We start from the raw sequence: 23,438 nt of genomic DNA on the forward strand, positions 1-23,438 counted from the left end.
TGCATTGCAAGGCATTGTAGAATTGAATCGGATCGCATCGCATAGAATCGAATCGAATCGAATCGCTACCTCCCGAATCGTGATCGAATCGGATCGTGAGGGCAGTGTCAATCCACACCACTAATAGACAAGAACCTAATTAGAGATGCACCGGATCCAGATTTTTAGGATCCTGCCGGATACCGGATGCACTGCTTAAGATCCTGCCAGAACCGGATACCGGATCCTACGAAAGGATTGAAACACAAAGCCAACTCGCACACTTGGGCCCTTTTTTTTACGTTAGCGCAAAATATTTTTCAGACTCATTGGCTTACTGAAACACTGCCATCAATGGCCGCTTCCAAAGGGCTTTCACTCCATGCAGGGATTCGGGGTTGTGAAAGACTGACTGAAAAGTGGCTACGTAAAAGTAGAGATCCTGATTTTAAGGTAACTGCCGGATACCAGATCTACTGCTTAAGATCCTGCCGGATCCGGATAGTCTGAAAAACCCCATTATCCTGCCGAATCCGGAACCGGATCTTGGATCATGTACATCTCTAAACCTAATACAGGTTATTGAAGGAGGGATGCAACTTGGAGGAGGAGTGGACGAGAGACAGAGAGAGAGAGAGAGAGAGAGAGAGAGAGAGAGAGAGAGAGAGAGAGAGAGAGAGAGAGAGAGAGAGAGAGAGAGAGAGAGACATGCAGATACACTCAGATACACACACATACACAACACACGTACGCAAGCACAATCACACAGACACACATTTGTGCACGCAAGCAAGCATAACAGCACACAAAGAAACACACACACACACAAGCATACACGCATACACACACACACGCACGAACACAAACACAGCAATTGAAAGAAAATGAATAATGTACAAAGTATGTACGTACAAAGAAACAGTTTGACATTATGACTTATAACCAAACACAGACTTGATCCCACCACAGTAATCACTTACAAAACACTGACCAAATATTCTGTGGAGGGCCAATTAATTTAACACAATTATTGAGAGGTCGAATCAGGCTTTGGGCAAAATAGCTTGACATTTATACAGAGATGGCCAGAGAAACTGAGACAGCATTTGCAAAATGTCAGATTCTCACATTAGGTTAACTCCTTCGGGGTAGGCCCTTTTCTTAATAGAACGCCGTGCCACGCTCATTATATTCCTCATTTACTGGCTAATATGTTTTTGAGGTTTTTACTTGCAGCAAAGGACCTTGACGGCTACGTGTGAACCACATTCATAATCACTGACATTATGGATGTACCCACATGCACGTCTCGTCTGGATATTGACTGGTAGCGCATTTGTAATTCAAATGTTGTGCGATGTTTTCAAACTTCTGTTTAATTTACTGGCAAAGTAACCTGTCAATAACTCTCTCTTATTTAATTCATTTTCTAATCCTCCAGTGGAATTTGCACTGATCTTCAAAATGTCAATGAGATGAGGGATATCTTGTTAACAACATTAGTATAAAGCATCAGCATAGTGATTCATTTTAGTGGAATCCTAACGACTGTCAATGTTTAGTGCACATGCTAGAGCAATATGCCCTCTAACCCTAAGATGAATTAGCGTCATATAATTGCTCAGACAATTGTAAACAATTGAGATGGTTTGAAGTGGAAGATCATTCAGGCAACAACCTCTAAGCAATGTGTCCTCGACTTGCTTCAGTTAATATTAGTAATTGTAATTGTTTGGGTCATGGTTATAATTAGTGTGGGGGAGTGGGGTTTACGCAGTGCCATGTTTCCTGAAACCATTTCAATTAATTTAGATAATTACAATAACAACCGTATTTTATAATATTTATCCTTTGGTTTGAGAGAAGTGGTTAACAGCGCAATATATGTCTGCTTAACTTGTTTCAATTAATTTTGGTAATTGTATTAACCAGTTAAAACACTGCGTTATAATTTCGCCGTTACCAGATTGGCAATGACCAAGTCGTAGTGCATTACTTAAGGCCATGATGTGTTATGTCATAGTAGAGCAGCACGATGGTAATGAACCTTTCAATGACAATTACAGCGTACAGAGTGCATTATGGGACTACCCTGGTTCATTTTAATGATTACTATAATTTTATTTGGGAGTGGAGCTTCCCACCACAATCCTCTACTTGTTTCAATCAATGTCAGTATAAATTTAAGAGTTTGGTTGTTTGGCTAAAGGATTAACATGAATATTATTTGGATGAGGAGAAGGGCTTACCAGTGCAATGTCAGGTAAGCTATTGAACATCTCATGGTCCCCTCGAGAAAGACCACCGTCCACCTTGGTTTCGCTCTAGGAGTAAACACACACAGGCCGAGAGATGGTAGCATTGTTATTCAAGATGAGTACCCAAATCAATTCGACATAATGACTACCTAATGAAGCCACCAGAAATCGTCGATTCGTTTCATACTGTAAGCATAAACAGATCCACAAAGTCACAGAGACACAGACACAGACACAAAACTACAGACACACTCCCACTCTCTCTCTCTCTCTCTCTCTCACACACACACACACACACACACACACACACACACACACACACACACACACACACACACACACACACACACACACACACACACACGCACGCACGCACGCACGCACGCACACACGCATGCACGCACGCACAATCCCAAACAAACACAAAAAAGCAAACACAATATTAAACCATAATATTAACTTGATTGAGTAAAAATAAAATACAAATAAACACAAATCCCTAATAGACTCATTCCCTTGACCCGATGGATGTCATTAGCTCGCGGTAAGCCACAGCTAAAAGTCTTTCAATTAGCAAGAGTAATTACTTGTTCACAGCTGGGTGTGATTGTGACATGCGTGCCGAGAGAGAGAGAGATGGATAGAGAGAGAAAGAGAGACAGAGAGAGAGACACCAAGAGACAGACAGACAGACAGACAGACAGACAAACAGAGTGAGAGAGACAGGCAGACAGGGCAGACAGACAGAAAGAGAGAGAGAGAGAGAGAGAGAGAGAGAGAGAGAGACAGATACAGACAGACAGACAGAGAAAGAGAGAGACAGGCAGGCACATAGAGACAGAGAGAGAGAGAGAGAGAGAGAGAGAGAGAGAGAGAGAGAGAGAGAGAGAGAGAGAGAGACAGATACAGACAGACAGACAGAGAAAGAGAGAGACAGGCAGGCACATAGAGACAGAGAGAGAGAGAGAGAGAGAGAGAGAGAGAGAGAGAGAGAGAGAGAGAGAGAGAGATGGAGATGAGCGCTCCGTCAGCTCTGGCATGGCGTCGGCAATTAAACGCCTCGCTGGACGTGCCGCTCTTAGCCGCTCCCTGCTCTGCAATCAGCTGCTCGCCAACCAGTCCCCTCAGGAGACTACCGCGCATTAGCAATAAACACGCTCCGCTCACTCCCTCAACCAGGAGTAGCGACAGGGTGGGGACAAAGGGGACAGTTGTCCTGGGGCCCAGGGAGAGAGGAGGGCCCAGAATTGGGTCCTCATTACATTGTATGTACGCAGGTATTGGGCTGGGGGCCGCTTTCAGATGACTTTGTCGTGGGCCCGGCCAAAGCAATCAGACTCAGCAGGTCTGCCCTAAACCCACCAGGGAGAAATGTGGGCGACACGACAAGAATCAGGAACGTACTGAACAGCCCATTCCCCAAATTTGTCTATTTAACATCTAATGGTAACTGCACTGTGTCATTCTCATCATATTACTGGGTGCTATTACAACTTTTTTAAAATAAAAGTGAGTGACATGACAAAATCAAGAATGCATTGAACACCCCACTCCCCAAATTTGTCTACGTATTTAACATCTAACGGTAACCGCATTGTCTCATTCTTTTCCTATTATCGTTGGGGCGCTATTATAATTTGTTTAACGAAAGTGGCCAAACCACGACAAGAATCAGGAACGCACTGAACACCCCATTCCCAAAATTTGTCTCTTTGACATCTACCGGTAACTGCATAGTCTCATTCTGTTCATATTAACGGATATTGGGGTGCTATTATAATTTTTTCAAAATATATGTGGGCATCATTGAACACCCCATTCCACAATTTGTCTCTTCATAACATCTACCAGGCACTGCATAGTCTCATTCTCTTCATCTTTGGCTTTTGGGTGCTATTTTCATTTCCTTGTTTTTGTCCTCCCGTCCCTTCTGTCTCTAACATCGATGCATCGTCTTGTTCTCCCCATTACTGATGATCTACTTTTTTTGGGGACGTTTTTACAATTTGCTTTTGATGTCCTTCTCTTCCCATATGTCTGGATCTATTACCTACCTCCCTCCTCTCTCTCTCTCTCTCTCTCTCTCTCTCTCTCTCTCTCTCTCTCTCTCTCTCTCTGTCCAGCAGTCCATCATGTTTTCCCCGTAACCACAGATGGATGTCTGGAAACAAAGCGGGTGTTGTGTCGTGTGCCCATATTAGCTGATAATAGTGTAGGTGCCTTCATAACACAGAGGGATGACATGAGAGCCGCCGCTGCAGAGGCTCGCGATGGAGAGGGTGTTGTGGTTTTTTTTGTTGCTACGTGGCTCTGGGGAGCGGTGAGAGAGAGAACAGAATGCAATGCAAGCAGGGCCGTGACCAGACATTTTCAAATACAGAGGTCAAATACTGCGTGCTGTACTGCAAGCTGTACATTTAGAACGCTTCAAACACTTCAGTGAAACTCTTACACTTGTTTTCATTAATCACTGCCTTGAGGATAAATGGGGGTGGCGTATATACGTAGACTGAATTTATCATTGTTGATCATACATCGGTTTTCATCAATAGCTACATTTTACATTACTGAAATAAATGCAGAGGACATGACCTCGGTGTCCTCAATGGAAGCTACGGCCATGGATGCAAGGCCAAGGCAATCCTTTACAGCAACAGCTGCCCTAGATGAGGCAGATGGTACATCTCAACAAAGGCAGAAAAAAGAACAGTTTAAAAGAGAGGGATGGGAGAGAGGGGTTTAAAAGAGAGGGATGGGAGAGAGAGAGAGAGAGAGAGAGAGAGAGAGAGAGAGAGAGAGAGAGAGAGAGAGAGAGAGAGAGAGAGAGAGAGAGAGAGAGAGAGAGAGAGGGAAACAGAGAGAAACAGAGAGGGGGGCAGGTGGAAAGGGAGAAAAGAGAGCGAGGTAAAGGGGTGAAATTTATTAGAGAGAGAGAGAGAGACAGACAGACAGACAGACAGACAGACAGACAGAATAGTTTAAAAGAGAGGGATGGGAGAGAGAGAGAGAAACAGAGAGGGGGCAGGTGGAAAGGGCGAAAAGAGAGAAAAGAGAGGTAAAGGGATGGAATTTATTAGAATGAGATAGAGAGAGACAAAGGAGGGGGTAGATAGAAGGATGGAAATTTATGGGAATGGGAGTGGAGAGAGAGTGACAGCGCATGCGAGAGAGAGAGAGGGAGAGAGAGAGAGAGAGAGAGATGAATAAACCAAAGAGATTCAGCAACAGTGCATAAGAGAGAGAGAGAGAGAGAGAGAGAGAGAGAGAGAGAGAGAGAGAGAGAGAGAGAGAGAGAGAGAGAGAGAGAGAGAAAGAGAGAGAGAGAGAGAGAGGGAGGGAGAGAGAGAGATGAATAAACCAAAGAGATTCAGCAACAGTGCATAAGAGAGAGAGAGAGAGAGAGAGAGAGAGAGAGAGAGAGAAAGAGAGAGAGAGAGAGAGAAAGAGAGAGATAGAGAGAAAGAGAGAGAGAGAGAGAGAGAGAGAGAGAGAGAGAGAGAGAGAGAAAGGAGAGAGAGAGAAAGGAGAGAGAATAGATGAATAAACCAAAGAGATTCAATGACATGCCCATGATAAAGGAGTAGGAAGAGGACACGGGTCGTGCCAAAAAACTGAGTAAACAGCACGTTGGGGGGTAGGCACAGCGAAATGGACTTGGACAGAGGAAGCCCTGTAGTCAAATAAAGACATGGGCGGCTAAACAAACATGCATGTACTACTCGCAGGCATCCGCTGCATTCACAAACACATACTCTTTCATGGTACATTACTACACACACACACACACACAAACGCACACACGCACGCACGCACGCACGCAAGCATGCGCGAATGGAAAGGCTTGTAAAAATGCAGTCTCTCTTTCTAGTGACCTCTCTTTCTCCTTTTCCTTCTCTCTTTTTCCTTCTCTCTCTCTCATCCACACATGCACATACACACACATGGCACACACACACAGACACACACACATGCACATACACACACATGGCACACACACACAGACACACACACATACAAAACTCTTCGACCTCTCCATAATGACTGTACTGGGGTGACCAAGGTCAGAGAAAGTTTACAATACACTGCGGTTGCAGTTGTAAAAGCCTCAATACAGCGATGCAGTGCACTACGTAGCCTACATGCACGACCAGTTATGAAATCACATTGAATTCATCACACTCAGTTTTGCACACTCCCATACAGTATATTTAGCTAACTACACCAACAACCAACAGGATGCAGGTCAGGATCTTCATTCTAGTCCGTGGAGCAGGGCTTAAGAAGTCTGATTATCATCAAATTTCAAATTTCCTCGAGAACAATTAACATTTCCCAAGGGGCATGGTTGACCCGCCTCCCTTGGTTTGCTAACGGTTGTTTGCTTCCCGACAAAGTGGGAGGAGTTCCCGATTTTTTTGGAGCCCAGAAACGATATTTCTGGCCTGACTAGAAGCAACCCTGAAGGCGTTGCGTCACTAAGAGGTCGTAGCCTGGCTAGTGGCTAAGTGTCTTGCATTTGGTATCAGATTTGAACCTGCAACTTTTTTTTACTTCAACCTTCAGTTTTATTGCTAAAAAGTAAGTAAATAGGCGCAAATATGTACTGTAGATAACAAATAACAAGACTAGACAGACCATACAGTGCAATGAAGGGGGTGTTGCCCGGGCAACCAGTCATTGTAGGATCACCACTGTGTGTAGGGGCAGGGCTGGCGTCTCGGGTTCAGAGCATCAAGCACAGAAAGCGCAGTAAAGGCAAAAAATAATTCATTTCAATTCATTTTAAGTCATCTTCGCTTGTTATGTATATAGTGGTTCTGTCTTCGTCTCTAGCGAAAAGAAAGACGCTGCTAAGAATTGTTTGAATCTAGTACGTGAATCACGTCAGCCATCGACTTCCTGTACTCTGGTTATTACAACTCTGAACTCCTTGTCTGCTCTGGTCTGCCACCCCCTCCACATATTTGCTCCATCCAATCCAATTCAATGAACCAGCTGAGTCCAATTATAGCAGCCTTTCAGCCAGGTTGATGAGCTAATAAGTGAAATCCCCTGTGTTAGCAGCACAGGCAAAATGAATATCTGGCATGAATGAATGTCCTCTTTCGTGACTATCTACTAACTAGAGTCTAGACACTAATGTCTGAGCTGCCCTAGCACCAGGCCAGACTCTTGACATGTTGTGTGTGTATGTGTGTGTGTGTACTTTTAAAAAATGAAAAAAGAAAAAAAATACATAACCCTTTTTTGCATCTGCACTTGCTGTTCTGTATATATATATACGTCTACCAAATGCAATGTAATGTTATGTAATGTAATGGCAGAACTTTCAATTTCTTAATCCAGATTGTCCACCCCTGGGCTGAGGATTGTAGGCCTACCTTTACATTATGTAGCAGCATAGAGGTAGACCATAAGACTAGAGGTGACACTGTAATTCACAACAGCACCGGGAAAAGGCAAGTGCAGCCTCCATCTCGTGTATGTGTGCTCTTCAGTCAATGCACATCAATGGAGAACATGCGCACCTCTGTTAAAAACAGCTTCAAACTGAGTGAATATAGTGAGTCCCCTCTCCATTCATTTACACCACACAGCTCACTACTTCATATCAGGGCTGCCAGGATTGGTGTGACAATTGGGGGCGTGACATATGTCATGTATGTCTTGGTGAATGTCAGTCCTGTGTATGTCCACGTCTTTGTATACGACAAAAGAGACACACAATTTCAATTTCTTGTACCACCGGTGCATATGAAGAAACTGACAAAGTTCACTTGACGTGACTTGACTAAAGTCTTATGTTCTACCTCTATGTGTAGCTGCCTGTAAGTGTGTGAAGGGGGGATGGACTGAACCTTGAATTAACAACTTGTGACTGTGTAGGGTAGTGTTTCTCGACGGGGGCGCTACAGCCACCAAGGGGGCATTGAGGAGCCCAAGGGGGATGTTGAGAAGAATGAAGCTGAGTGGGGGTGGGGCTTAATTCCCAGTGGGGTGCTTTAGGTCCGTCCGAAACAGGGAAGGTAGCTGTCCTTCCATTGAGCTAACTGGACATCGAGTCATGAAGTGTAGATCGAAACGAAAAATTCCTTTATTTCCTCCATTGGCAGTTGACTGCATTTGTGGGCGTAACAGGGATATTTGAGGGCAGCATCAGATGCTGAATTCGCTGCCTTGGTACCCAACATGCTGTGCGCCACCTCCCTCTCAACCGGAAACCTGAAAAAAACAAACATGGCTACTACCTTATCATACTCTTTATTCTGACACGTATGTATGTAGATATTGAAAATCAAATGGATAAATCAACATTGTAGTATCTAAATATGCTGTCACTAGATCTATTTATAGCCTATTTCACGATTCAGCGACTGACGATAATTCACCGTTCAAATAGCATGCATAAGCTAAGCGCTAACGTATTGAACGTAACTCCCGCCATAGAATCGCCGTAACATCAAATGCGCAAGGCAGCGCACTCGGTAGTGCCGTTCGTAACGGCTGCCTCATCAGCTAACTTCACCTATCTGATCAGTGACCCGTTTATGTAGGAGGAGAGTCATCGAGTCACTGCCTTCCGTTTCGAATTGAGCCTAAAGCTGGGCTTACACTGTGCGACTTTTGCCCCGATTTTGCCCCGATTTGGCACTCGCACGACTTTTTGAGAGTCGGGACGATTTCTTGCTCAATCGCAGGTCAATCGTGAGTCTCGCATCGTGCAGTGTACATGGGGTAACGACAAGCGATTTCGCCTCACGATCTTGCAATCGCAGGGTCGCAAGAAAATCAAAACGGTTTGAAATTCTGGTCGTGGCTCGTGCGTAAATCGCACAGTTAAAACAGTGCTATGACCCGATTTGACACTTCCCATGCACAAATTAATAGGGCAGTGCAATGCGCTGTTGAGCGCGACTTCATCTCCACCTCAGGTGCGCATGTTCCCTCCTCTGCAGACCGGGGAAACATGCCTGTCGCGTCGTACGGTGGAAGCATTTCACTCGCATCCGACTGTCGGCTCGTGTAGTGTGAGGACGTGAGTCGTGAGTTGTGAACTTTTAAACAGTGAAATTCCATCGTGCAGTGTGAGCAGAAGCTTAAGACCCACGAGTGAAAATATCGCACAGTGTATGCCCAGCTTTAGTCTATTTCACTTTTCAATACTAAGGGGGGGCGTTGGCAGGCGTGATGAGGTCACCCTTTCTCGATGAGCTAATTCAGCCAAGTAGAGTTGATGAGCTGTACTGGCAGATTGTTACTTTTTTAATTCCCCCACTAATACACACCATGTAATGAGGACCCAAATCTAGCCCACCTGGGCCCAGGACAACTGACCCATCCCATCATTTATCCCCACTTGTCAGCTGTCCTGGGGGGAATGTTAGTGTGGCCACCTGTTCCCTGTTCCCCCTGATTGTCCTGGTTTGTAATGGTCTGTCCTGTGGGGAGCTGCAAGTGTGTGGTGGATGGATGATTGCACCTTCACACAACAACCTGTGATTGTATCTGAGCTGGGGACTGTATCTTATAAACCTAGTACATAATAAACCTGCAAGGGTGGGCGTGGGAATGGTAGCCAGGCCGTGCCCTCCTAGTGACGCAACAGCTTCAGCGTTGCTACTAGTCAGGTCAGGAGTCAATGCAAGTACTTTCTGAGTTCCCGCAAATACGGGAACTCCTCACACTTTGTTGGGAAGCAAACAATCATTAGCAAACCAAGGGAGGCCATTTGGGAAATGCTGTTTGGGAAATGATAATTGTTATGCTCTTGGTCAGACCAAGTCTTGAAGAGATAATCAGGCTATGGGAATGGTACCTTGACAGACTGTGATTGTGGCCCCACTGCGGCATAAAGGTTAGGGCACTGCACTGTCACACCGTGACCCGGCCTCCATTCCCAACCCGAGGTCATTTCGCGATAATGCCCCATCGCTCTCTCCCTCGCTTCCTGTACCACTCTTCACTTTCTTTTCTAAAATAATTAAGTTGAAAAAAAAAAAAAAAAAAAAACAACCTGTGACTGTATGGAGCTGGGGACTGTATCTTGAAGTACGACATGTGTCAATTCAGCGCAACTTTTGTTTCCCAACTTATGAACGTGCCCTGGCGCATTGATACACTACAGTTATGCGGTCAGAAAAGTGACCTAATAGTGGGACTACTTCATAGGTGTGCATCTATACACAGTTAATCAACACCTAATTTAGCGCGTCACAATGGTAAATTCCAAACTGCCGTGGTATAAAGGGTGGTTTATGCCTCGAGATCAGCGTCACTGCATCATGATGCAGTGAGCCGCGCAGTTAACGGAGTGAAGCCCCCCCCCCCATCACGCAGGTACTCTGGGGCACCTCCCCGAAATTGTGTCTCGACGCAGGGAGCGACGGCGTGAAAGGGCGAAAATAGGTCTCTGATTGGTCCTCTCGACCAGCCTGCTCTGTCCTCGAGTCGAGAACAAGCGCTACTTCCTTGTTCTAACCTTCGTCGGTCTACGGACTGTGAGCTCTTCATTAAATAAGTTGCCCGTGCTTTGTTGTTTGATTTATTTACACGAACCAAAGACAACACATGCGCTTGCAAGTTACGACGCTGAAGTTATTTGGACAGTTGAACAGTGGTTCCGAGGTCGAGGAAACATTCCGCTTCGTCCTCGACAAATGAGCCACTTCTTTGTTCCAAACTACCACTGTGGCTGCCAGTGCGATCAAACATGCACGTGATATAAAGATTTAATGTTTCATTTTCATTCTCATCGAGTCTGTGATGCTAAAAAACAACCGACACGTCTAGTTTACTCTTTGTATTGAAGGCAGTTTCAGCGTGGAATGACATCGCGCAGACCGTGCTTCAAAACAGGGCATAAACCAAAATTAACTGCATCATGGCTGCGACAAGCTCACTCTGTGGCACAAGTAGGAAGCATAACCCGCCCTTAAGAGAACTGCAAGAGGGGAATGGCCCAGTTCTAGGCTACATCGCCTACAGTAGGTTGCCGATTTCAGGACATAGTCAAGTAGGGCCCAAGTTATTTGACAACTGTTCAGTTCCTCCCTCCCGCCCCGACCCCTAAACATTTTACCTAGCTGCTCCCGAAAAATTGCCCCTTTCGTGGCATGCAGCATCTTAAGTTTGACAATCCTTCATCACATTAATTGAATAGCCAATATGCACGCAGTGATCCCCGACCGTTTCCACGTCTCCCCAAGTTTCACCCTTGCCACAGCGGAACCATAGCCTATCGACGAGAAGGCTGGCTGTTTAAAAATGAATCTGTTTCGGACAAGGATGGGGCCGCGCGTCTTGGTCGTGACAGTTGTCTTGGATAATGGAGGAGGTATAGAATGTGTTAGTAATCTATGGGAGGAGGGCATTGAGGTCGATTTGGATAAGGTGGTTGACAAACGAATTACTGTTGGCTGCGGTTGCGCACACACAGTCGCCTCTTTCTTTTTCTTTAATTGCACATAATGCTTGAGCTCAGCCCTAGTGGGGTGCGAATGTTGTGAACAATAACAGACAATTAGGCTAGACGTTTGTAACATCAAGCATAGCGTATGGGTAGAGGACCTCGACATAACCCCGTCACAAACTTGTGCTCCGTCCCTGCGCATCGCAATGCATCGTTGAATCGGATCGGATCGGATCGAATCGAATCGTTACCCTCCGCATCGTAATTGGATTGAATCGTAAGATCATTGACGATCCACACCACTAGGAATCGGTGCCATTGCTTACAATCAAAAAGGTTGATAGAGTTCAACATGTCCAGGTTTTTAGATGCGTCTCATGCATCTCTATAAGAGGCTTTGTCCGTCTGTTGGTCCGTCCGTTGGTCCGTCCGTCCCTCCCTCCGTGATGCATTTCTGAATTGTGATTCCCTCTTGTGTCCATAAGGCAGCAGAGTTGAGTAAAAAAGGTTGAGAACCACTGGCATAGACGGACGCATCTGTTGTCCGCCTGTCGGACTTGTTTTGTTAGACAGAGCTGGCAACACTAGGGAATGCACCATTGTGATGTGGTACTGTGGCAAGTTACAAGCATGTGGTGGATGGATTGCCCCTTCACACAACAACCTGTGATTGTGGCCCCACCACAGCACAAAGGTTCGGGCAGTGGTTCCCAACCTTTTTCTTAAGGGACCCATGTTTTTACTATTGTAAGCTTTGGTGACCCAACCACGCGAGCGCCCGCACGAGACGGAGTCAAAAGATGCCCTCTGTTTCCTGCGAAAACTAATTTTAGTTATTTTATTCCTCAATTCGTCTTTGGTCAAATATAGAATAAATGTTTAATGTAGCACTTACAATTTGTTGCTTCTATGCATTTATTAGTTAAATGCTTTGTCTTTTATTCAACATGGGCTATATATATTTAAAATGAAACCCCTTAAAATCAAGAGGGCTCCGCGACCCCCTGTGGATCTTTGGCGACCCATAAGGTGGGTCCCGACCCATAGGTTGGGAATCAAAAGGTTCGGGCACTGCACTGTTACGCCGGGGACCCAGGTTCCATTCCTAACCCGAGGCCATTTCCCAGTCCTCCCTCATCTCTCTCCCACTCGCTTCCTAGCCCATTCTTCACTTTCTTTTCTAAAATAATAAAGTTGAAAAAAATAAAAAATAAAAAAAACAACCTGTGACTGTATGGAGCTGGGTACTGTATCTTGAAGTACATTATGAAACTGCAAGAGTGGGCGTGGGAATGGGTGCCATTGCTTACAAGCAAAAAGGTCGATTGAGTTCAACATGTCCAGGTGATTTCTTTTTTTGTCAGACAGAGTTGGCAACACTGGGGAATGCACTGTGGCAAGCTGCAAGCGTGTGGTGGATGGATTGCTCCTTCACACAACAACCTGTGATTGTGGCCCCACCGCAGGCGGCACAAAGGTTCGGACACTGCTGTGTTACGGTAGGGACACATAGAAGGCGAAGTGAGCGAAGCGAAGAGAGGCGAAATCCAACCGTCATCAGGTCGTCGCGGCGAATCAAATGGAATGGAACAGTTACAGTATGTTGTTGATTTGATTGGGCCGCGGCAGGCGAATTCGCTCCTCATTTGCATAACATTAAACTTTCTTAAATAATTTCGCTTCGCTTCGCTCCTGTTCGCTTGCTTTCGCTTGCCTTCGCCTGCCTTCGCATCTCTCATAGGAATGAATGGTAAAGTTTGCAGATTCCCGTGTATGTGTCCCTACAGTTAGGCCGGGACCCGGGTTCCATTGCCAACCCGAGGTCATTGCCCAATCCTCCCTCATCCTCTTCTCCTCGCTTACTGTCCCACGCTCCACTTTCCTGTCTAAAATAATAAAGTTGAAAAAAATATATTATATATATATATATATATATATATATATATATAAAACAACCTGTGACTGTATGGACCTGAGGACTGTGCCTTGAATTATAGTATAAACCTGCAAGGGTGGGCGTGGGAATGGTACCTTGACAGAGTGTGAGTGTGTAGCTGGGGGAGGAATGTGCCTTGACATAATAGCCTGACAGTAGCCTGGCAGTGTGAAGTACTAGGACTGGGACTACTGTACAATGGCAGAGCAGCCCACAAGAGAGTGGGATGCTAGGAATTGTGGCCGCTTTCAACAGTGTGTGTGTGTGTGTGTGTAAGTGTGTGTGTGTGTGTGTGTGTGTGTGTGTGTGTGTGTGTGTGAACAGCAGTGACATTCTGTAATAGCCTGATAGTGTGAAGTGCTGGGACTACTGAGCATAGCAGCCTGCGAGAGTGGGATACTAAAAATTGTGGCAGCTTTCGTGTGTGTGTGTGTGTGTGTGTGTGTGTGTGTGTGTGTGTGTGTGTGTGTGTGTGTGTGTGTGTGTGTGTGTGTGTGTGTGTGTGTGTGTGTGTGACATACTGTAATAGCCTGATAGTGTGAAGTGCTTGGACTGGGTCTGCAATGGCATAGCAGCCTACACGTGTGATGGTAGGAAATGTAGCAGCTTTCGTGTGTGTGTGTGTGTGTGTGTGTGTGTGTGTGTTGTGTGTGTGTGTGGTGTGTGTGTGTGTGTGTGTGTGTGTGTGTGTGTGTGTGTGTGTGTGTGTGTGTGTGTGTGAGAGAGAGAGTGTGTGTGTTTGTGTGTGTGTGTGTGATGGTAGGAAATGTAGCTGCTCTCGTGTGTGTGTGTGTGTGTGTGTGTGTGTGTGTGTGTGTGTGTGTGTGTGTGTGTGTGTGTGTGTGTGTGTGTGTGTGTGTGTGTGTGTGTGAGAGAGAGCATGACATACTGTAATAGCCTGATAGTGTGAAGAGCTTGGACTGGGTCTGCAATGGCATAGCAGCCTACACGTGTGATGGTAGGAAATGTAGCAGCTTTCGTGTGTGTGTGTGTGTGTGTGTGTGTGTGTGTGTGTGTGTGTGTGTGTGTGTGTGTGTGTGTGTGAGAGAGAGTGTGTGTGTTTGTGTGTGTGTGTGTGCCCGCACACGTGTGTGTGTGTGTGTGTGTGTGTGTGTGTGTGTGTGTGTGTGTGTGTGTGTGTGTGTGTGTGTGAGAGAGTGTGTGTGTTTGTGTGTGTGCGTGTGATGGTAGGAAATGTAGCAGCTCTCGTGTGTGTGTGTGTGTGTGTGTGTGTGTGTGTGTGTGTGTGTGTGTGTGTGTGTGTGTGTGTGTGTGTGTGTGTGTGTGTGCGCGCGTGAGTGAGTTTAATACTGTGAAGTGCTGGGACTAGGACCACTATGGCAGCCTGCTGGGAATAGTAGCTAAAATGTAAAAGCCTGTGAGTGTGTGCCACCTTGACATAGCACACACGTGCGCACACACACACACCAAACACTTGTGTATTACGTATACTTTGACGTAGCAGCCGGCAACACACGCACGCATGCACACACACACACACACACACATAGGACTGGGTACCGAAATTCGGTTCCTTAATGGAATTGAATGAAAGGCTAAGGTTCTACTTGGCATCGAAACGTGCCTTGGCTGTCGGTTCCACATTTCGGTTCCTAGATGTCCATCACGTCAGTTATCATTTCGCATTTATAACCCCAGAACGTTAACGCAGTCAGAACGGCAGTCGCTTCTGGCAAAAAAAATCTGGTAACATTAATTGTGATCATTCGGGCTTGCAGAGACTGCTGGCAGGCTACAACCCCCTTTTAAACAGGTCGTCAAATCATCTATGGATACTCTGTTACGAGAGAAACTACCATCAGCCCATCTTTTTAGGTTTACCGAGAAGAGTAGCCTATTTCTAGCGTTTGTAGACGGCAAAGAATTCAAACTTTGTCTTCGACACAGCCACTGCGAGCCAAGAAACAGCAAGAGGTGTGCAAACGAAGCATTCCATCATTCTCACGCAGATGGTTACATCGGCGTATGAGGAAAGTAAAAGTCGGCAACACTGTTCACTCCACCATGAATCATCAAACAGTGTTGGGGACCTTTTCCCTTTAGTGGTGGGTGCGCGCATTCTCTGACTTTTTGGATTACACCGTGAATCATTGCAAAGTTTAAATTTCATGTCAATAAAATGTAAACTCATATCAGAAGCATCAGGTGAGCTCAGTCACTTTTGGCCGCGAGAGACTTTCTTTGTATGTTATGGTAGGCATAGCCTACATTTGTGCCACGGAACGCAGTAACGTGGATTATTGAAACTGAAGACTTGATTTCTTCTATGTGGATATTTTTTTTCCGTTTGGTAGCCTATAATTACGGACCATGCAAAGAACTCGAAACAGAGCGCGCCCAGTGCTTCACTGCGTGCGTAACAAGCTATAGCCAAGTCGCCTCCGCCCGTTCCCCAAATCTGCCCGCCTACTTATAAGTGATGATAGTTAATTATGTATCCACTGTTTAAGTCAGGAATGGATATTGACATGATACGGAGTTTGTATGCTTACAATTTGAAACGGTGATGACATTTAAAACTGAGTCAAACGGCCATAAACAGCATTGTGAAGGGTGTCGTAACGGCAGCATGAAGGTGGAACTTTAATTTCACGACGACATTCTGGCTAAAAACTCGCCCTGGCTGCTTCCCTGTTTCGCTTTAGGACTACAAGTGTGAACGAAACAAGCAAAACAGCATGAATGAATAACAGTAGGCTAACGGAAATATCGTGACCTGAAATCAAGCGGGCGGAATTGGGAGCCTTTCGCCGGCGAATTGTGCTGAAACTAGATTTTGGACATGCTGGACGTTATCTCCAAATTACGATAGAAAGGGCCACCAATGGTAGCTAATATTGCTCATTACCTCATCTACACAGTTGCCGCTATCCAAAAATATACGATAGCATAATCAAATAGTATTTGAAATAGTGACATTATCACGTTCACAGTGAAGTGATCAGTGAAGTGGGCGGAATTTGGCGACCTTACTTGTTTTAAAAGTGTTTGCAAGAACAGCATACCTGTTAGCTACAAAAAACTGCAAAATTGCCTGATTTTAAGACAAAAGTTGGAAAAGTTTCAACAGGCCAAATCCTGACAGTCAACGGGACGGCAGTGACAGGTCAGACAGTACACCATGCTTTTCCATTTAACAGTCCGCGCGAGGTCAAAATCCCCACACAGGGCATGTTTAAAACGGAGAGTGTGCAGCGTAAAAAAAATGAAATATGAGTTTCTCCTTGTTGTTTTGCCGCTCAAGTTGTCTGGGGCTGATGCAAAACTTCATGCTGGTTCAGTTTGTAATCAGGTAAATTCGCACGATTATCTGTGCGATTGCCATGAACATCGACTGTATGACTATGACCTGATGCTCCGATGCAAAGATGCACACCCACGAAATGGATAGGGTTGGATTTAGATTGTAGTTCTCAATTTAAAATAAATTTCCGGGAACTTCAACTGGATAATGAGGTAGGCTCTGTGGTCGTTTAAGATTTTTAAACATTTCGTTCAGTGTTTATAAATTAGGAACCGAAAATGGCACCGTCAGGAACCGGCATTGAAACGTAGGTTCTGGAACCGGAACCGAAACCGAAAAATTCTGATCGGTACTCAGCCCTACACACACACACACAGTTTGTTGTGCTGTACTCTTACCTTACCTTGACGTAGCAGTCGTTGAGACACACACACACACACACACACACACACACACACACACACACACACACACACACACACACACACACACACACACACACACACACACACACACACACACACACACACACACAATCACAAACTGCTACACTCTTTACCTTGACATAGCAGCCGGCGAGGGTGTGATGTTGGCGGTGGATGTGTGAGGATTGCCCCCCCCCGGGGGGTCCTCCTCCTGCGGGCTCCTGCTGGGGGGGCATGGCGATCATGAGGGGGTGCTGGGCGTTCCACAGGTCCATCTCCCTCCGCAGCACCAGCAGGTCAAAGCGCTCCACGTCCTGCGCCGCCACCAGCCCTCGCACCTCCGACAGCATGGTGAACTGCAGCACAGTACACATAGTAGAATTTAACAGTGGAATACAATACAATACAATACAATACAATACAATACAATACAATACAATACAACATGTATTTATACACCGCATTCCACATTATTACGCAAATTACATTTTTCGCTGTTTCCCCAAATAATCAATACAAATGACAGTCGTCATAATTTTCAAGTCATCAACCTTCCATTGATAACGGTATTTTTGAAAATAATAAAAAACTTAAAATGCTCTGTTCCACATTATTACGCAAAATAGTTTTGTAGTGTTGTAATCCAAATTTCTTTCTTTTTTTTCCCATTTACATCAAAACAGTTGGAATTTGGTACCTTCTAAATTACATTTCAATGTTCAATACTTGGTGATAAGCTCTTTGTCTTAGTAACTGGAATGCTGCATTTAACATTGAAGTCAATGGCAGGGCATTGCATGGGAGTTATGGAAGCCCAGATATCCTTGATGCTTTGCTCTCAGCTGTTTCTGTTTGTTTGGTCTGGTGACCCACACTTCACTCTTCAATATACCTGTAGATTTCCATGCCACGTTTAGGTGTTTCTAACTCACCAGACATAAAACCCCATTGAAAATGAATGCAGCTTACAGCTTATAACCAAGTTTTGAACATTGAAATGTAATTTAGAAGGTACCACATGCCAACTGTTTTGATGTAAATCGGTAAAAAAGAAAGAAATTTGGATAGCAACACTACAAAACTGTTTTGCAAAATAATTTGGAACAGAGCATTTTGGGAATTTTAAGTTTTTTATTATTTAAAAAAATACCGTTATCATTGGTTCATTCAAAAACTTTTGAATTGTACTCTAATGGCTGATGGAGGGAAAATTATGACGACTGTCATTTCTATTGCTTATTTGGGAAAACAGCAAAAAATGTAATTTGCGTAATAATGTGTTAACCCATTTATGCCTAAGGCACCTGGGAAAAACCCAGCTGAACGCCTAAGCCGATTTTGGGAAAAGGTGCCCTCCGCCTATTAAAACCTAAATAGCTCAGCCTCCGAAGGACATAAAAACATGAAAATAAGTTGCATTTAAAAGCTAGGACCCTCATCTTCAATTAGAATCTGTTCATTCAGCTCTAACGTACCCACATTTTAATAAAAAAAAAACCCTAAAATCTCCAGGCGCCAGAGCTCAAACAGCGTATAAGACGCATCAGGATAAAAAGGGTTAAAAGGTGGAGTAGATTAGAGCAGAGTACTTTTATTAATCCCAAAGGAAATTAAGGTGTCCCGTCAGCTTACATAGCATAAATACACGAATAAAAATAATACACAATAAGACCTAATAAACATTATTGCACATTACAGTAAAAATATAGCACACACTTCAGTACACTAATCAGTCTCACAGCAGTTCACATACTGTACATGCTGTGCAGGTTAACCACCATTGATGATTAGGTAATAGGTACTTGACACACTCAATATATTGTATACCATTGGAAAACTCTCTGAAATGGTGTTTAAAGTCCATGTATTAACATTTAGTTTTTAAACAGAATTTAGTAACAATGTCACATTGCGGAATCCCCCTCAGCAGAGAGACCTTGGAACCTTACTGCACAAATACACCTACCGCGACAAGAGCGAGGCGAGCGACGGAAGTAATTGACTTTGTATTGAGTCGCGCGACAAAAGCGATTCTGGAGACTAGAGGCGATTTGCGCGACGAGAGCGACAGTTTGAAGTTGAAATCCTTTCAACTTTCTATGACGCGGTTCGGCGACCAGCCGCGACAGCCAATGACTGTATAGAGGTCAGTGACCACAGCCAATAGGAATGTTTGAATGCTTTGCCTTCTGCTTGTAACGGACATACTGTAGTCGCTTCAATCGCGCGTATCGCTCTGTCGCTTCAATCGCATCGCGCCTGGTCTATTCGTGCGGTTAGAATGTTGGTTCTCCAGTCCCCGATGCACTGCTTTATGGGTCACAAGCGCTTGCACCTCCAACATCATAGATTCATGGTGAACTGCAGTGCAGTATAGCACATTTTTCTTAATTCAACACACAGTAAGCCCAACTGGGAAAACTCCATCTCCCATTATCATTTTGACACAGCACTCCGCAGCACACTGCACACAACGAAATTGCATTTATGCCTCACCCGTGCAAGGGGGCAGCCCCCAATGGCGCCCGAAAGGGAGCAGTGCGGCGGGACGGTACCATGCTCAGGGTACATCAGTCATGGAGGAGGATGGGGGAGAGCACTGGTTAATTACTCCCCGCACCAACCTGGCAGGCCGGGAGTCGAACCAGCAACCTTTGGGCTACAACTTTTGGGCAACACCCTGACCACTTACCCGTGACTGCCAGTACATTCTTACAGTGTTAATTAAACGCCCAGAGTGTTTATTTAGCATCTTCTAAAGGGGGTTTTTGGGTCGAGATTACTCTATGTGTTGAATTAACAAAACTACTTAGGTATAACAACTGCTTATTTTACTATGCAAGCAGTGAAGATGCTGTGGGATTGTGTGTGTGCGAGTGTGTGTGTGTGTGTGTGTGTGTGCGTGCGTGTGTGCGTGCGTGTGTGTGTGTGTGTGTGTGTGTGTGTGTGTGTGTGTGTGTGTGTGTGTGTGTGAGAGAGAGAGAGAGGGAGGGAGAGATAAAAGGAGAGAGAGAGAGAGAGAGAGAGAGAGAGAGAGAGAGAGAGAGAGAGAGAGAGAGAGAGAGAGAGAGAGAGAGAGAGAGAGATAAAAGGGCAGACGGAGAGAGAGAGGGAGGGAGAGAAAGAGTGTGATGGACGTCAAATTATAAATGGGCTTTGCTTTGGCACAACCAGTGTATTTGAAGGATTATGCCAATAAAGCTTTTTGAAATTAATTGGAGAGAAAGCGCAAGAGGGAGATAGAAGGAGGTGTGTGTGTGTGTGTGTGTGTGTGTGTGTGTGTGTGTGTGTGTGTGTGTGTGTGTGTGTGTGTGTGTGTGTGTGTGTGCTTGTGTGAAGAGAAACAGTGAAAGAAGTCTCAATTTCGAGAGTATTCAAGATAAAAAAGAGTATGACAACAAAACAGCAAAAAAGAGAAAAGCAGGAATGGCTAGGGAAGGAGAAGCAAGAGAATAGATAGAGCGGAAAAGAGAGAAAGAGAGAGAGAGAGAGAGATAAGAGAGAAAGAGCATCAGACAGAGAGAGAGAGAGAGAGAGAGAAAGAGAGAGAGAGAGATAAAGAGAGAAAGAGCATCAGACAGAGAGAGAGAGAGAAAGAGAAAGAAAAAAGAAAGACAGGAAGAAGGAAGGATAGAAAAAAAGAAAGAAAGAAAAAAAGAAAGAAAGAAAGAAAGAAAGAAAGAAAGAAAGAAAGAAAGAAAGAAAGAAAGAAAGAAGACAGAGGAATGAGGAAAGAGTCACAGGCTGACAGCTTAGCCACGGTGCCACAAAAGACACTAAAGGTCTGAGCTCAGTTGAATGAATGGAAACCACTAGCTAGCTAGCAGCCCCTGCCTCCCCCACTGCCTGTCTGTCATGGCTGAAAGAATGCTTTGTGTTGCGGCACAATGTCCAGCATCCACCAGACACACCTGACCCCAGGACTGACCTGAACCACTGTAAACTGTGGTAGGGGAAGTGAAGGAACACCACCGCACACCTAAGGTAAGTGAGGGAACACCACACAGCCAGAGATTCTTTAAGTACTGTATATATAAATATCTCTCTCTACTCTCTCTGACACACCTAAGGTAAGTGAGGGAACACCACACAGCTCAAGTTTACAGCAGGAAAACCCGATCAAACAGACATCCCTTCCCTTTCACCAGGCTGTCCTGAGAGAAGAAATCAGACTGAGCATTTTCAGCCAAGTGCGGTCCACCAGGCTTTGAGAGAGATGATGAAAGCATGTGATAACATTTTAGTTATCTTTTGTATAACAGCTATTTTGACCACAACAGCCAAAATGAAAATTTAAATCTGACTCGCATAGGTCAGGAGTAGTGGCATGAGGACTGATACCACTATGTACATTGAGAGGAGGACCAGGCCAAAATCATCAACAGTCCACCAGGCAAATACCTATATGCCTTATGGCCAATCCAGTCATGCCTTCCACAGCAGTTACTCTACAGTGGTTCCCAAACTTTTTTCCCTGCGCACCCCCTTGTACATTTCAATGTGGTTCGCGCACCCCCCAAGCGAATTTATGGTGTGCTGATGGCCACGCAAGTATGGATTTACTGCGCATTCAATGCACATTATGCACAGTCGTTTTGGGGAATCCTCTTTTCCAATAGTCAAGGAGTTAAACTGCACTTCAGATGGACCCTACCAGCATACAATGCATGCACCATACAATTAAAAACTACTTTAATGCTGGTTAAAAACTCACATATCCGCCATTGCTCTATTCAGCTCGCGCACCCCCTTATGGCAGGTTGCGCACCCCCAGGGGTGCACGCACCCCAGTTTGGGAACCCCTGCTCTACAAGAATGATGCTTCTGGCCAGAGCTGAACTGGTCGAGCCCTTTGGATAAAGGGGAAACTGTATTCATGAACATCACTAAGACACCCAGGTGTTTAAAAATTAAAATGTTTTTGAGAAACATGACCTGGATGAAAGGGAATCTTCACATTAGCAATGCTTCAGCCCGGGGCTGTCAGAGCCTTAGAATTATAGGAAGAGGGACCTTGACTCCTTCAAAGGTACGTCGTTGTTTGTTTTTCATCAATGTAACAGAATTTATCTTTGGAGCTTGAACACAGTTCGTTCACCTTTCCTTCCCCAATGTCTTCAGCTCTAGCTGGATATATGGGGAACCGGGAGCTATAACTTTGAATCACCAAAGATACTGTGTTCACTGTTCCAACCACAATTGCAAAATCAGCAGCTGAATATGCCTCATCTCTGTTTGACTGTGCATTGTACAATGTGCCGTCACTGATCAGTACCATGGGCAATTCCATATACATAGCCTACTGCAAGCCCATTCAGCACCTTGGAGAGCAACCAGGCTGATTACAATATATAACACTTACAGTAGCTGATGCTTTTATCCAAAGCTCCTTCTGTTCAGATTAGGGATGCAAACGGTTAATCGATTAATCGACTTTAACCGATCAATGTGTTAATCGATAAAAAAACATTAATCGCAATTAATCGACAATTCAACTGACAAGAGACCCAGGTGAAATGGGCATGTGAAGAGTGTGTGTGAAGAGGGGTGTGAATAGTGGGAATATTTAAATCACCTTTGGATTAAATAATTGAAATAGAATTAATTTAAATGTGGTATTTTATCTCAATTTTTAATTAAAATTTTTAGATTTAGTAGGTTTTTTTTCGAGAAACATTGAGTTTTTGGGGGAAAAACGCTGCTCATCAATTAATCGTATGTCGATCGATAAGGCTATCAACTAATGATTAATGAATTAATCGATAATTTGCATCCCTAGTTCAGATGTATGCAGTAGCTCCATGTTCATTTTGTGGTGCTAATTCAACACTTAGAGGGTACGACCAGCTACTGGACTGGTCAATTTGACTCTCTGTGGTAGCCCCATAATGCATGCAGTTCCACCAGTGAAACGCTGTAATAGTCATTGAAAAGTTAACCCTCTGAGGTCTAAGGCCTTTCAGAGGCTTTTAGGCTGCTTGCACCACCCTGACATTTTCAAGTATTTTCAACTAACAGTAAGCATCTATGCAAAAGTGGAATATATGGTTGTATTGTGAAAAGCCTGACAAGAAATAATCTGAAAAAAAATTGGATGTCATACAAACATGTTTTATTTAAATTGAGTATAAACACAACTGTACAAAAAAACAGGTTTCAGAGGTCT

General features: G+C 44.6%; 1 protein-coding gene across 1 annotated transcript in view; it reads right to left on the minus strand.

Moving 5' to 3' along the window:
• The window catches only part of whrnb (whirlin b), a 181,217-nt gene that overhangs the window by 23,091 nt on the left and 134,688 nt on the right, over window positions 1-23,438 (minus strand). The window contains exons 7-8 of the mRNA XM_063195915.1: window positions 17,407-17,628; window positions 2,229-2,303 (exon numbers count right to left, since the gene is read on the minus strand). Of these exons, the coding sequence (XP_063051985.1) occupies window positions 2,229-2,303; window positions 17,407-17,628 (297 nt within the window). The remainder of the gene's footprint in view (window positions 1-2,228; window positions 2,304-17,406; window positions 17,629-23,438) is intronic.

The sequence above is a fragment of the Engraulis encrasicolus genome, chromosome 3 (genome assembly GCF_034702125.1).
Source record: "Engraulis encrasicolus isolate BLACKSEA-1 chromosome 3, IST_EnEncr_1.0, whole genome shotgun sequence".
Lineage (NCBI taxonomy): Eukaryota > Metazoa > Chordata > Actinopteri > Clupeiformes > Engraulidae > Engraulis > Engraulis encrasicolus.